This window comes from Perca fluviatilis, chromosome 20 (genome assembly GCF_010015445.1).
Source record: "Perca fluviatilis chromosome 20, GENO_Pfluv_1.0, whole genome shotgun sequence".
NCBI lineage: Eukaryota > Metazoa > Chordata > Actinopteri > Perciformes > Percidae > Perca > Perca fluviatilis.
The window spans coordinates 11,453,183-11,465,395 of record NC_053131.1 but is presented as its reverse complement, the minus strand read 5'-3'; the positions used below and the strand labels follow the sequence as shown (position 1 = coordinate 11,465,395).

Genomic DNA, 12,213 nt, shown 5'->3' with positions numbered 1-12,213 from the left:
AGACAGTGACAGAAGGGTGTTGCTACACCTTCAAACAAGGAACTGAAAGCGTGTTACGTGATTGGCTGTGCGTACCTGTGTCCGTGTCGAGCGTTTAAAACTAATTTTGAATAAAAGGGTCACTATGTAAACGTTTAATTCGGCAGAGTTCGGAGTTTAACCCATATGAACACATCTAAACTATTAAAAAGGGTCAGCTTAATATCGTGAATTTATTCTTCGAGACATTATTAATCACCCAGAAATGTGAGGCCTTTAAAAAACCCACTTGAGCGGTGCCCGCCCCCACCTCCTGACAATAAATCCCAATGGTGAAGAGTCGCCTGCAACAAACACGACGGTGAGACAATCGACCTATGTTTAATTATTTAACAAGTTGGTATGAGTAAATGTGGGGCAATCAGAGTTGAGTGTATTATGTTTAACACACACACACTGAAAAGCAACGTAAAGCGTGTGCTTAGATAGTGGGATATTAAGTTGTATTTATTATGGGCATTTTTGCAGGAGGAGCTGGATTTGCAACTGCAATGAATGGTTGGAGCCAGTTTACAATCACATGTAGACATGCTAACGCTGTATATTTTTAGGATTATCAAAGTGAATTGTGGTGTAAAATAACTTTTAGATTCTTATAATAACAACGCATTTTTAACACAGACAATGTGTGTTCTTAATTAAATTAGGCTATTTTAATTTTCACAACAGTTTGATTGTGTGAAAAACTGACTTAAATCTCACATACATTCAAGATGAAAAAAAAACAACTAAATCACTTGCTCACTCACCAGAACACAGCCACTTCATATTAGCACAATAAGGCTTTCTAAGCCTGAATCAACCAGCAGGCATTTTCCCTAATTTTATCATTATTACCCTGGTGACCACCATTTTATTTTTTACAAAATGTTAATTTAATTCATATAGATGACCCAGAATTTCAATTGATTGATATATCTAAAGGTTTTGTGTCTTGAATTGTAAATACTGCAATTCCTTTTTGGCGAGCATGCAGCATACAAGTCTTAATAAAAATGGGGATATGTAAACTAACCTTTTGAATCTGTAATACTGTAGCCTAAGAGGTGACTGTCACTTGGATGTAACTTGATGCTGAGATTGTTCACCCACACAAGTTTTATGAGGCCTCTTGCTTCTAAATCGAACTATAAAATCTGTGTGTGTGTGTGTGTGTGTGTGTGTGTGTGTGTGTGTGTGTGTGTGTGGGGGGGTGTTTTAAACCTCTCATTAACCGTTCATCCGATCTACTTCACACTTGGTTTCCTGGATACTCTATGAAGTTGACATTTGGAATTTGAAGCAGTTTGGACAGCATTGGATATTAAATTATAAATCAAACTAAACCGCAGCACAATGTCACAAAGGAAAAAAAACATTGCCATAACGTCGGCTCTTACTTGTCTACCTTTCACAATGAAAGCCCAGCTTAAAATCACTCAAAATAATCACAATAAAACAACCTTTTTGCCGACACTAGATATCAAACAAAAGCCAGACACTATAAATCATATTAACTTGCTGTGAGCTATAAATTCACCACTTCTGAACAGACGGCAGAACATAATGTCACCTCGGAGCTGTCTTCCTATGTCTCACCCTGGGACCGCTTGTTTAAGCGTGCTGCTAACTTATAACACTAATAACATTACCGTCAACAAAATACCCTTGCGAATCAAATCCACCTTGACGTTAATTGTCAAGCCGCTAAGCCTGTTTGGAAATGAATACCTCCGCTGAAGCGTTACATTTGTTAATGATAATAATGACGGGACAGCACTGCTGTCATTAGATGCTGACTGTGGCGATATCATTATGTATCGTTGATGGAAAAGACAACACTAAAATGTAGTTCAAATAAAATTATTTTCATTGCCTTCCATCTTTTCTTCAGCAACCACAACTTCTAGGTTTAAATTTCTAGAGAGGTAGTAGAACTTGTTTGTGCTGATTTACACTCAGTTTCCAGTTTATTAGGTAAACGTGATGCAGTTAAATGACCATTTAAGCAGATGAAGTGCACAGATGGTTACTGAACTGTCCCGGAAATTCTAAAGGTTGGTGACGTCATAATGGTTAAAAAGCCTGTATTTCTTCAACATTTCTTTTTTTCTTTTTTGCAGGTGTGTTTGACCTCCTGAGTTTCACAATGTGTTCAATTTCTGGCCTTCCAACGCCAGGATCAAAAGTACCAGTTCTCATTACGAGGGTAAACCTAAACTCCACTTGTGGTCTTGTGGAATTGTGGGTCAACATGGATAATGGGAAGAAGCACGTGTATGAGCAGATGAGAGATGAAATTCAGACTCCTAAAAGGAAGTTTTATGGACCAGAAGGAAATCCAGGGGATCACTGTCTGGTTTGCATCAGTGACACCTGGCACAGAGCTCGGATTGTATCGATTCAAACTGAAGCTTGCAACGTTTTTCTGATTGACCAGGGACAGCCTCATATCGCCACAAATGAAGCTTTAGCATGGGGCAAGAAGGACAGTTTTCTCCTTCCTCCTGAAACTGAATCATGCATACTCGCAAATGTCCTCTCCCTTGGGAATAACTGGCCTGAAAAAGCCACAACATTTTTGGAGTCCCTACCTGGCAAGACCTTTAAGGGACTGGTTCAACATGTGCTGATGCCAGACAGGACCATTCTCCTTGACATACCAACTATTTCCAAACACATGTGTAAGATTGGAGTTGCAAAGAAAATGCCAGTAGACGAGTTTAAATGTCTCGTACAGAAATGTCTTGAGGCCGACCACGTAACGCAGCAACAGAATCTGAATGATAGCTGCCAACTTAAGAAGCCTGAGCAATACTTTTACCCAGAATTGTTAACCGATACTTTTGAAACTGTTAACGTGACCGCGGTAGCTAATCCATATCGTATTTTTTGCATTCTCCTAATTTTTTCCAAGTCAGTGAAGATATTATCAGAACAGATCCAGCAGCACTATGAAGATAGCTCAGATTCAGGAGAGACCCAGCCTTTGACCTGTGGGGATCCATGTGCCGCTAGAGGCATAACCGGAAAATGGCATCGCTCGTTACTAAAGCAAACAATGACTAGCGATGGTGCTGTAGAAGTCTTGCATGTGGATGAAGGCAAAAGTGAATTGGTCCCAATTGGAAACATCAGACCTCTGCATGTAAAATTTCTGAAAATGCCAGTTGTCACGTATCCCTGTTCTCTTGAAGGTGTAAAAGATAATGGCACAGGGTGGACTACAGACCAGACTGATTACTTGAAATCACTGCTCCTGAACCGGACATTTGTGGCAAAGTTTTACCACAACAATATACATCAAGATGTCTATAATGTCATTCTTTATGCACATAATGCTGCATGCATCAACAGTTGTTTCATAGAGATGGCAGGACCCATTTCACCATCCAAGACTGAACAAGATTCCCATTTCCAAAATGTACCCATTCCCTCATCATTTCTCAGTCCACTTGGAGACGAGCGTGGCATGGAATTGCATAACAAAGTAATTGTAAATGTTGATGGTTTACTGGAGAAAACTTTGCCATGGACCAAGAACCGAGCAGTCAATGGCAGAACAGATGATGGATCCACTTCTGGAGCTGGTGATACTCTTATCAAAAGAAGCTCAGAACATCCAAGCCTTCTAATACAGAGCAATGGGAATCCTTTAACAAGTTTCCCCTCTGAGGTGCAAAATGCTTCTGGTGACAAAGGGATGGAAAATGGTTATCAACTAAATGGCCATCCACATTGCACAGATCACCCACTTGGACTTAATAGCGTGACACAAGAGATGACTAGTCTCGTTCAGACTGCCCACCAGATCTCCAACAGCTCAGAACATGCAAGTGTGCCAAATGAGGACGGTTTAATACAAAAGCTCATGAATGGATCAGTAGTAACACAGACAACCAAACAAAAACAAGTCCACAGCAGCAATGGGACATGTGTAAGAGATGAGCTAAAGTCACAATCCATAATTAATGTCCCTGCACCAGAGATTGAACATGAAAAGAATTTGGGTGAAGGAAGAAAAACAAATTTAGATGTCTTTCTTGACAAAGAAATAGAAAGTGGCCAAATTGACTTCGAAATTACACAACCTTCCCTTCCTTCTTGCCCTGAGGGAAATGTTAACATCTGCATGTGGCCAAACATTTCTCAAAACAAGACAAGAGCGGTATACGCATCCTGCATTGTTGGACCACATTACTTCTGGTGTCAGTACACAAACATTGAAGACCTGAACGCAGTGTCAAGACTTGCTCAGGAAGCAGGACAGGCCCAACAGGACATGATGTTCTCAGAGACTCTTGGTCCTGGCAGTCCATGTCTTGCTCTTTTTTCCAGTGATAAACAGTGGTATCGAGCTCAAGTAATTAGTAGAGATGAGGATGCATTCAATGTTGTGTTTATCGACTATGGAAATGAATGTGACGTTGACATCAAGAATGTAAGATCACTGCCTCAGAGTCTGCTGGAGAAGGCTCCTCGGGCCTTTCTGAGCTATTTGAATGGATTTCATAAGTCCAAGGGCTCCTGGGATGATGAAGGTTATGATGAGTTCTACAATCTTGTGGTTGATAAAGAACTGAGAGTGATGGTGTTTAACACAGAGGATCATCCAGATATTGCAGTTCCTCAGTATGCAGTGGAACTTGAGTGTGAGGGAGTGCTTGTGAATACACTGATGGAGAAATACTGGAAACCAGTTGCCAAAGAACGTGTTGGGATAGAGCACCCTCAAACAGAAACTCTCCTCCAAGATGGTCAAACTGAGTCCAACAGGACACACCTCAGTGTTTCCAAAGGAAATGTGAATACTTTCATGTACAAGAAGCCATGCATCTCCAAAAACAAAAAGGAGGAGGTATATGCCTCATGTATTGGGGAACCCAATTTCTTCTGGTGTCAGTACGCCAACACGGAGGAGCTCAGCGAAGTGTCTAGGCTTGCTCAGGAAGCAGCACACACACAACAGGACCTAAAGTTCCCAGAGACTCTTGGTCCTGGCAGTCCATGTCTTGCTCTGTTTTCCAGTGACAAACGGTGGTATCGAGCTCAAGTAATTAGCAGAGTTGACGATGAATTCAAATGTGTGTTTATCGACTATGGAAATGAATGTGATGTTGACATCAAGAATGTAAGATCACTGCCTCAGAGTCTGCTGGAGAAGGCACCTCAGGCCTTTCTGTGCTCTTTGAATGGATTTGATGAATCTAAGGGCTCCTGGGATGATGAAGGTTACGATGACTTCTATAATCTTGTGATCGATAAACAGCTGAGAGTGGCAGTGTTCAACACAGAGGATCATCCAGAGATTGCAGTTCCTCAGTATGCAGTGAAAATTGAGTGTGAGGGAATGGCTGTAAATGTAGCAATGCAGAAATACTGGAAACCAGTTGCCAAAGAACGTGTTGGGATAGAGCACCCTCAAACAGAAACTCTCCTCCAAGATGGACAAACTGAGTCCAACATGACACACCTCAGTGTTGCCAAAGGAAATGTAAATACTTGCATGTACAAGAAGCCATGCATCTCCAAAAACAAAAAGGTGGAGGTATATGCCTCTTGTATTGGGGAACCCAATTTCTTCTGGTGTCAGTACGCCAACACCGAGGAGCTCAGCAAAGTGTCAAGGCTTGCTCAGGAAACGGCGCACACACAACAGGACATGACATTCCCCGAGAGTCTTGGCCCTGGCAGTCCATGCCTTGCTCTGTTTTCCAGTGACAAACAGTGGTATCGAGCTCAAGTAATTCGCAGAGTTGAAAATGCATTCAATGTTGTGTTTATGGACTATGGAAATGAGTGTGATGTTGACATCAAGAATGTAAGATCACTGCCTCAGAGTTTGCTGGAGAAGACTCCTCAGGCCTTTCTGTGCTCTTTGAATGGATTTGATGAGTCCAAGGGCTCCTGGGATGATGAAGGTTATGATGAGTTCTACAATCTCGTGATTGATAAAGAACTGAGAGTGACTGTGTTTAACACAGAGGATCATCCAGAGATTGCAGTTCCTCAGTATGCAGTGGAACTTGAGTGTGAGGGAGTGCTTGTGAATACACTGATGGAGAAATACTGGAAACCAGTTGCCAAAGAATGTGTTTCGATAGAACACCCTCAAACAGAAACTCTCCTCCAAGATGGTCAAACTGAGTCCAACAGGACACACCTCAGTGTTTCCAATGGAAATGTGAATACTTGCATGTACAAGAAGCCATCCATCTCCAAAAACAAAAAGGAGGAGGTATATGCCTCTTGTATTGGGGAACCCAATTTCTTCTGGTGTCAGTACGCCAACACGGAGGAGCTCAGCGAAGTGTCTAGGCTTGCTCAGGAAGCAGCACACACACAACAGGACCTAAAGTTCCCCGAGACTCTTGGTCCTGGCAGTCCATGTCTTGCTCTGTTTTCCAGTGACAAACGGTGGTATCGAGCTCAAGTCGTTCACAGAGTTGACGATGAATTCAATGTCCTGTTTATCGACTTTGGAAATGAATGTGACGTTGACATCAAGAATGTGAGACCACTTCCTCATAGTCTGCTGGAGAAGGCTCCTCAGGCCTTTCTGTGCTCTTTGAATGGATTTGATGAGTCCAAGGGCTCCTGGGATGATGAAGGTTACGATGACTTCTACAATCTCCTGGTCGATAAAGAACTGAGGGTGACAGTGTTCAACACAGAGGATCATCCAGAGATTGCAGTTCCTCAGTATGCAGTGGAAATTGAGCGCGAGGGAGTGATTGTGAATACACTGATGGAGAAATACTGGAAAGGACAGGCCACAGACCATGCCTTGGCAGAAAGTTTGGGATCAGGTTAGTAGACTACTTGATTTTTGAAACCTTAAAACAGTAGCTACTTGAGATTAATTAGGTATTTAATGAATGTCATATTCACAAACTTATTTAATGCTGTATAATCTCTCATCTTTAGTGGACCAGATGACAGTGGTGTACTCTAGTTTTTTTTGTAGTGAGTTTACTGGGATTTTTCCCTCCCAGCTTCATTCTCGCCCGTGTCCCAGAGCGATAACCCCATACATTTTTTGTAACGTTACTGAGGCATAGCATTAGCCTCATCTGGCTTATTTCCTGTAGTTTCTGTAACGTAACCAAATGCTGCAGTGTCACCTGAAGCTGCAGTAGCTTCCGAGGCAGGCTTACGAAAATGATGGGAGTGTAGTTTTAGTTGGCTTTCGTTTCATATCTACTTTAGTGATTCACAATAGTTAATTTCATGTTTGCACAGAGAATAACAGCCAAGCAACTGTGTTGTTGTTGTTGTTGTTGTTGTTGTTCTTCCTAGGTGACATGCAACACAGGCGGGGTAAATTTATGACCAAAACGTTACATATCCTTGTGGTTTTGTAAGTGGGTACTGTATATGGAAATTCTTGACCTTTCCTAGTGGGTATATGCGGTATACCTGCATATCACGTAGACTACACCACTGGATGATGAGGAGTGGGGTTTAGAGTCATCTAAAAGGCTTTAAATAATGGTAAAAATGTTCTCATCCAATCTGTCCTGTGAGGAATAAAAATGTGGTTTAAAAACAACTAGCAGGGAATTATTGATATTTAGACATGACATTTAAAGTTAGTTTTCAATATGTAATCTAACATTTGTGTTTATTGGTTTCAGATCTGGACCCAGATGAATGCCCATGTTGTCCAACCCAGTTGTAACAGCGCAAGGCTTTTGTTAACTGAAAATGTACAGATTTGTTGTTAGATATGTTACTAAATGTAGTTTACTGACTAAATGAAATAAAGTGTGATATGTGCATAACTTGTGCCAATAAACGTAAAGTACTTGCATGAATGAATGAAAGAGGCTGAAGTTTTTAAATTGATAACCTTTGAACTGGCTGTGTTGCAGGCTGTTACTGTAGTTATGCAAAACCTCTTGTTCTTCAGCATTAACTATGTTGAGTTTTACAGTCCGTTTATTTAAGTTGATGTTTAATAAAGTGATCAAATTTGGGTATTTGTTATGATGCTTAAATCTGCAGTTCTGGTGTTTTCATCAAAAACAAACTTCCAGAACCTTTCCTACACTACAAAGAAGGACACATAAGGCTATTCAAAAAAAAAGGTGCCAGTAGGCTACCCAACTCGGCAGTTAAATTTTCCCAATATACAACTAATCCTTGCAAGTTCCCTCTCCGTCATGCCTAGCAGTGTTCCACAAATTGCAATCCGAAAAATGTTGGGCTAATTTTAAAGTTGCGTAGCTTCACTCACAAACTTAAAAGCACCCTCATTTTTTCTCTACGATAGAGCTGGGCGATATGGAAAAATAATCAAATATCACGATATTTTCGACCGAATACATTGACGTCGATATTGCGGTGATGTTGTAGGGTTGACTTAAGGCTTTCACAAAACAGTTTCACAATGAAAGTTTTGAGAAATAATCATCAGCAATATGAATATAATAACTATGTGGGTCAAGGCAAATAAAAACCGGTAGGTTTCCGGCTTCAGCCCCTACCTACAGCAGGTGGCAGCATTTACCGTTTACACTTGTTGCTAGGCAACCAAAGTAACGAAAATGACAGAGTTGCACCAAGCAGCTGCAGCGGGGGATTTTGATCAAGTTGAGGAGATTCTGAGGCAAAATGAATGTAATCCCAATCAGAGAGATATCGACTGGAGCTACAAGACACCTCTTCACTGGGCAGCAGCTAAAGGTAGATCGTGGATCAGTGGAAATGTACCATCCGTATCTCCTGATACACCTGCAGGTATTAAATAGCATTAGTTTTACACCTGTCGCCATTCAATGCTGCTATAGCTAACGGTCACGGCCGGGAGTGGGTGTCCAAAATGCTCTGAAGGTGGTTAGTGTCATATATTTAACTATTTTCTTTTAGCCTACTGTAACATTAGCTATTTCTCCGTCAAATAATGTAGCCTATTTGTGCTGTAAGCAACAATGTCGCCAAATTTAAAAGCCCAGTTGCTTCTTCTTCAAAGGGAAATTATACACATCCACAATTGTATGTTGAGGTAGAAAGATGATGAGATGTGCTTCTCAAATGATCAGAATTAAAGTGATGGTTCGGAGTAATTTCACCCTAGGGTCCTTTGCACCATGACCTCCCATGATACCCCCCCCCCAGAAGCTTTTTTCAGCTGGGTCTAACATTGGGAGAGTTAGCGTAAAGTAGTGTTAGCAGCTGAATAGCTTAGCGCAGGGGCTAATGGACCCACGTTTGTATCTCGTAAATGACCCCACTAATAATGCCCGAAATGATACCAAACTTCTACACTAGTACATATAGGTTATGCATTCATAAAACTATGGATTGGAAAGTTTGTAAGTACACAAGAAGTTTATGTAAATAACACTTGCCTGCTGGCTTCTGCTCTCTGCTGTTGTTGTTGTTGTCGAACCATCACTTTAAACATGGCCTGTTTTTTTTACTCCTGTGTTCTGAGGTTTAAACTTTTTTTTTGTTCCTACAATACAGTTTCTGATACTACAATACAGTATCAGAAACAGAGTTCAGAATTAGCACCATCTACTAGCCAAATGCTGGTAAAATATGCAGGTGGCTGGTAGATTTGCTTTACTCACCTGCGAAAATAACAATGATAACATACTGAGCGGCTGGTAGAATTTGAACATTCACTAGCCATTTGGCTGCTGGACGAGAAAATTCATTTTGAACCATGATCAGAAAACATCAATATCTTAGATTTAGTAGCCTTAAAAAGTATGTTCATTAAAAGACCTGTCAATCAATGTGGGAGGGATTTGTGTTTTGAATTAATACATGTTAACCATTAATTCAGTGTTCAGTTTTAAAATGTTAAAGTCAGAGTCCAGCATGTCGTCCTCAGATGTCTTGTTTTGTCTGACCAACAGAGCAAAACCCAAAGATATTTAGGCAAGGCAAGTTTATTTATATAGTACATTTCAACAAGGCAATTCCAAAGTGCTTTACATAAAACATTAAAAGGACATTTAAATACAATTCAAAACAGTCATTAAAAAGTCAAAGGAATAAAAAATTATAAACATATAAAATAAGACAGGTATAAACTAAAAGAGAGAAATTAATAATTCGATTCAATAAAAGGCAGTAGCAAACCTTCATCAGTCTTGATTTAAAAAAGCTGAGTTGCAGTGGACTTGCAGTTATCTGGGGGTATGGTGTATAAAAACTGAACCCTGCTTCTCCATATTTTGTTTTGACTCTGGGGACCGAAAGCAGACCTGTCCCATGGATGGCTCATAATGTAGCAGTAAATAGAAAAGTATTTTGGGCCTAAAGCCGTAGTAAACAGTAGTATTTTTGCAATGACATAAAACAAAGAAAAGCAGCAATTTGTCATATTGGAGAAGCTGGAAATAGGGAATATTTTCTGCCGATCACCTTATTGATACATTGAATAATTGTTTCTCCTAATAGCTCACCCCTAAACCCTCTTACATTTGGTTAATGGATTGTGCCTTAAAAGTTGGAGTGCCCATTTTTTTGCATTACTGAACTTATTGTTTTTTTCTGCTGCTTCTATTTCTTTCATCTTATTGTCATAGTAAGAATTCATCTTTAACCACCTAGATTTAAAAAAATCATCAGGTTCTTAATGTCAGATCACACTGATGCCTTTTCCACAGGACACACAGAAACGGTCAGGATCCTTATTGAGCACGGAGCCAGGACGTGTCTGAGAACAGAGCATGGATGGACTCCTGCCCACAGTGCTGCAGAGTCTGGCCGGCTGGCTGTGCTGCGGCTGCTGCACTCCCTCCATGCACCTATAGACAAGGAGGACTGCTGTGGAGACAAACCAGTGCGGATTGCCGAAATATATGGACACCACGATTGTGTTCGATTCCTAAAAAAGTATACAATGAAGCCCAGTTTTCCAATTTCCAGTTATTTGATTCTCTGAATATCCTTGATTTTCACACTTGGGTCACTTTAATTAAAGCTTTATTTTAAATACACAGTCCAATAACCTTATACGATGACACTATCGGTTAAATAAGTAAATAGCCCTGTTTTTTGTATGTTGCAGAGCAGAAATTGAGTGCCAGGCCTACCGCAAGATGGCAGCCCAGAAAGGGATTTCAATGGATGATACAGATGAGAAGTGGGCAGAACAAGGCAAGGAAAATGAAGAAAACAGGATCTCTAGCAATATTCAGACGTAGGCTTAACTCCCCTTTATACAACAAAGTATGTACGAGAGTTGTACATAGTGTTTCAGTGCTTTAGCACTCAAAAACATATCTAATAAACAAACATTCCATCGTTGTTAAGTGGACTGTAATTTCAATCACAAGTAATAAACCAAAAATTAATCAAAAAAAAAATGAATCATGTTATTCCTATCAACAGTCCAAAACTATTAGTAAAGATGAACAACTCTCTCCCAAATCCAAAAACTAGAGTGCTAAAACAGAAATTTGTGATGTCATCAAGTATAAATTATGTAACAGCTCTATAAACAATGAACTGGGAAAGATGTTATAGATGACACTGAGAGCTAGCCTGGTTGACACCAGACCCTTCTCAGTTGTAACGAGAGTGGGTCTGGGAAAGCTTCATTGACAGTTCATTTCCAAAGGGGCGTCACCAACGGACGCCGCTCAAATACCTCTTGCCGCAATTGGATAGTCCAACCAATCAGACCAATGCTGCGCTTCGGTAGCCGTCATGTTGAATGTAAACAAAAAGCTGCTCTCCGTCGCTGCGCTATCGTCGTCGCGTAAAGCCCGCCTTAACGGTTGTGACTGGTGTAAAGCCCGCCTCAGCGGTCGTGATTGGTGCCTCCATTTTGGGGACATTGGAAATGGGTTTGAATGGGCTCTTCGCCTGACTGACTTGCAGAGCAAATTTCAAATTTGCCGGAAGTTCGTCATGGTTTACTCAGGCTAACTGAGAGCACCAAGGGGAATGTTGTCATACTTGATGACATCACAAGTTTGAGACTTAAACTTGATTTATACTTATGCGTAAAATCTACGCCGTGGCTACGTACATAGGTACGTGGAGACACAAAACTACGTCGGACCCTACGCCGTAGCCTGACGTGCATCTCTCAAAAAATGTAACAACACGTTGCTCGGGCCGTGGCGTGGTAGCATTGCATTCGACTCATTTCCTGGTTCTCCTTCTCCATAAACAACATGATATCAAGGAGAGGGTTCACTTTTCCTGCTCCAGATTTCCCACCGTGGT

At 40.8% G+C, this 12,213-nt stretch overlaps 2 protein-coding genes across 3 annotated transcripts; both read left to right on the top strand.

Annotated features, from left to right (window-relative positions):
* Window positions 1-111: 111 nt before the first annotated feature.
* LOC120549894 (tudor domain-containing 6) lies at window positions 112-7,968 on the top strand. Its single transcript, XM_039787093.1, has 3 exons — window positions 112-340; window positions 2,142-6,827; window positions 7,656-7,968. Exons 2-3 carry the CDS (start codon window positions 2,168-2,170, stop codon window positions 7,697-7,699), a joined length of 4,704 nt encoding a protein of 1,567 aa, XP_039643027.1. The 5' UTR covers window positions 112-340; window positions 2,142-2,167; the 3' UTR covers window positions 7,700-7,968.
* Window positions 7,969-8,530: 562 nt separating this feature from the next.
* LOC120549616 (ankyrin repeat domain-containing protein 66) lies at window positions 8,531-11,594 on the top strand. Of its 2 annotated transcripts, none has more exons than XM_039786647.1 (3): window positions 8,531-8,706; window positions 10,644-10,872; window positions 11,048-11,594. In XM_039786647.1, exons 1-3 carry the CDS (start codon window positions 8,568-8,570, stop codon window positions 11,181-11,183), a joined length of 504 nt encoding a protein of 167 aa, XP_039642581.1. In that variant the 5' UTR covers window positions 8,531-8,567; the 3' UTR covers window positions 11,184-11,594. The 2 variants fall into 2 exon arrangements, with proteins under 2 accessions (XP_039642581.1, XP_039642580.1); XM_039786646.1 differs by having other exon boundaries at window positions 8,531-8,760.
* The last annotated feature ends 619 nt before the right edge of the window (window positions 11,595-12,213 follow it).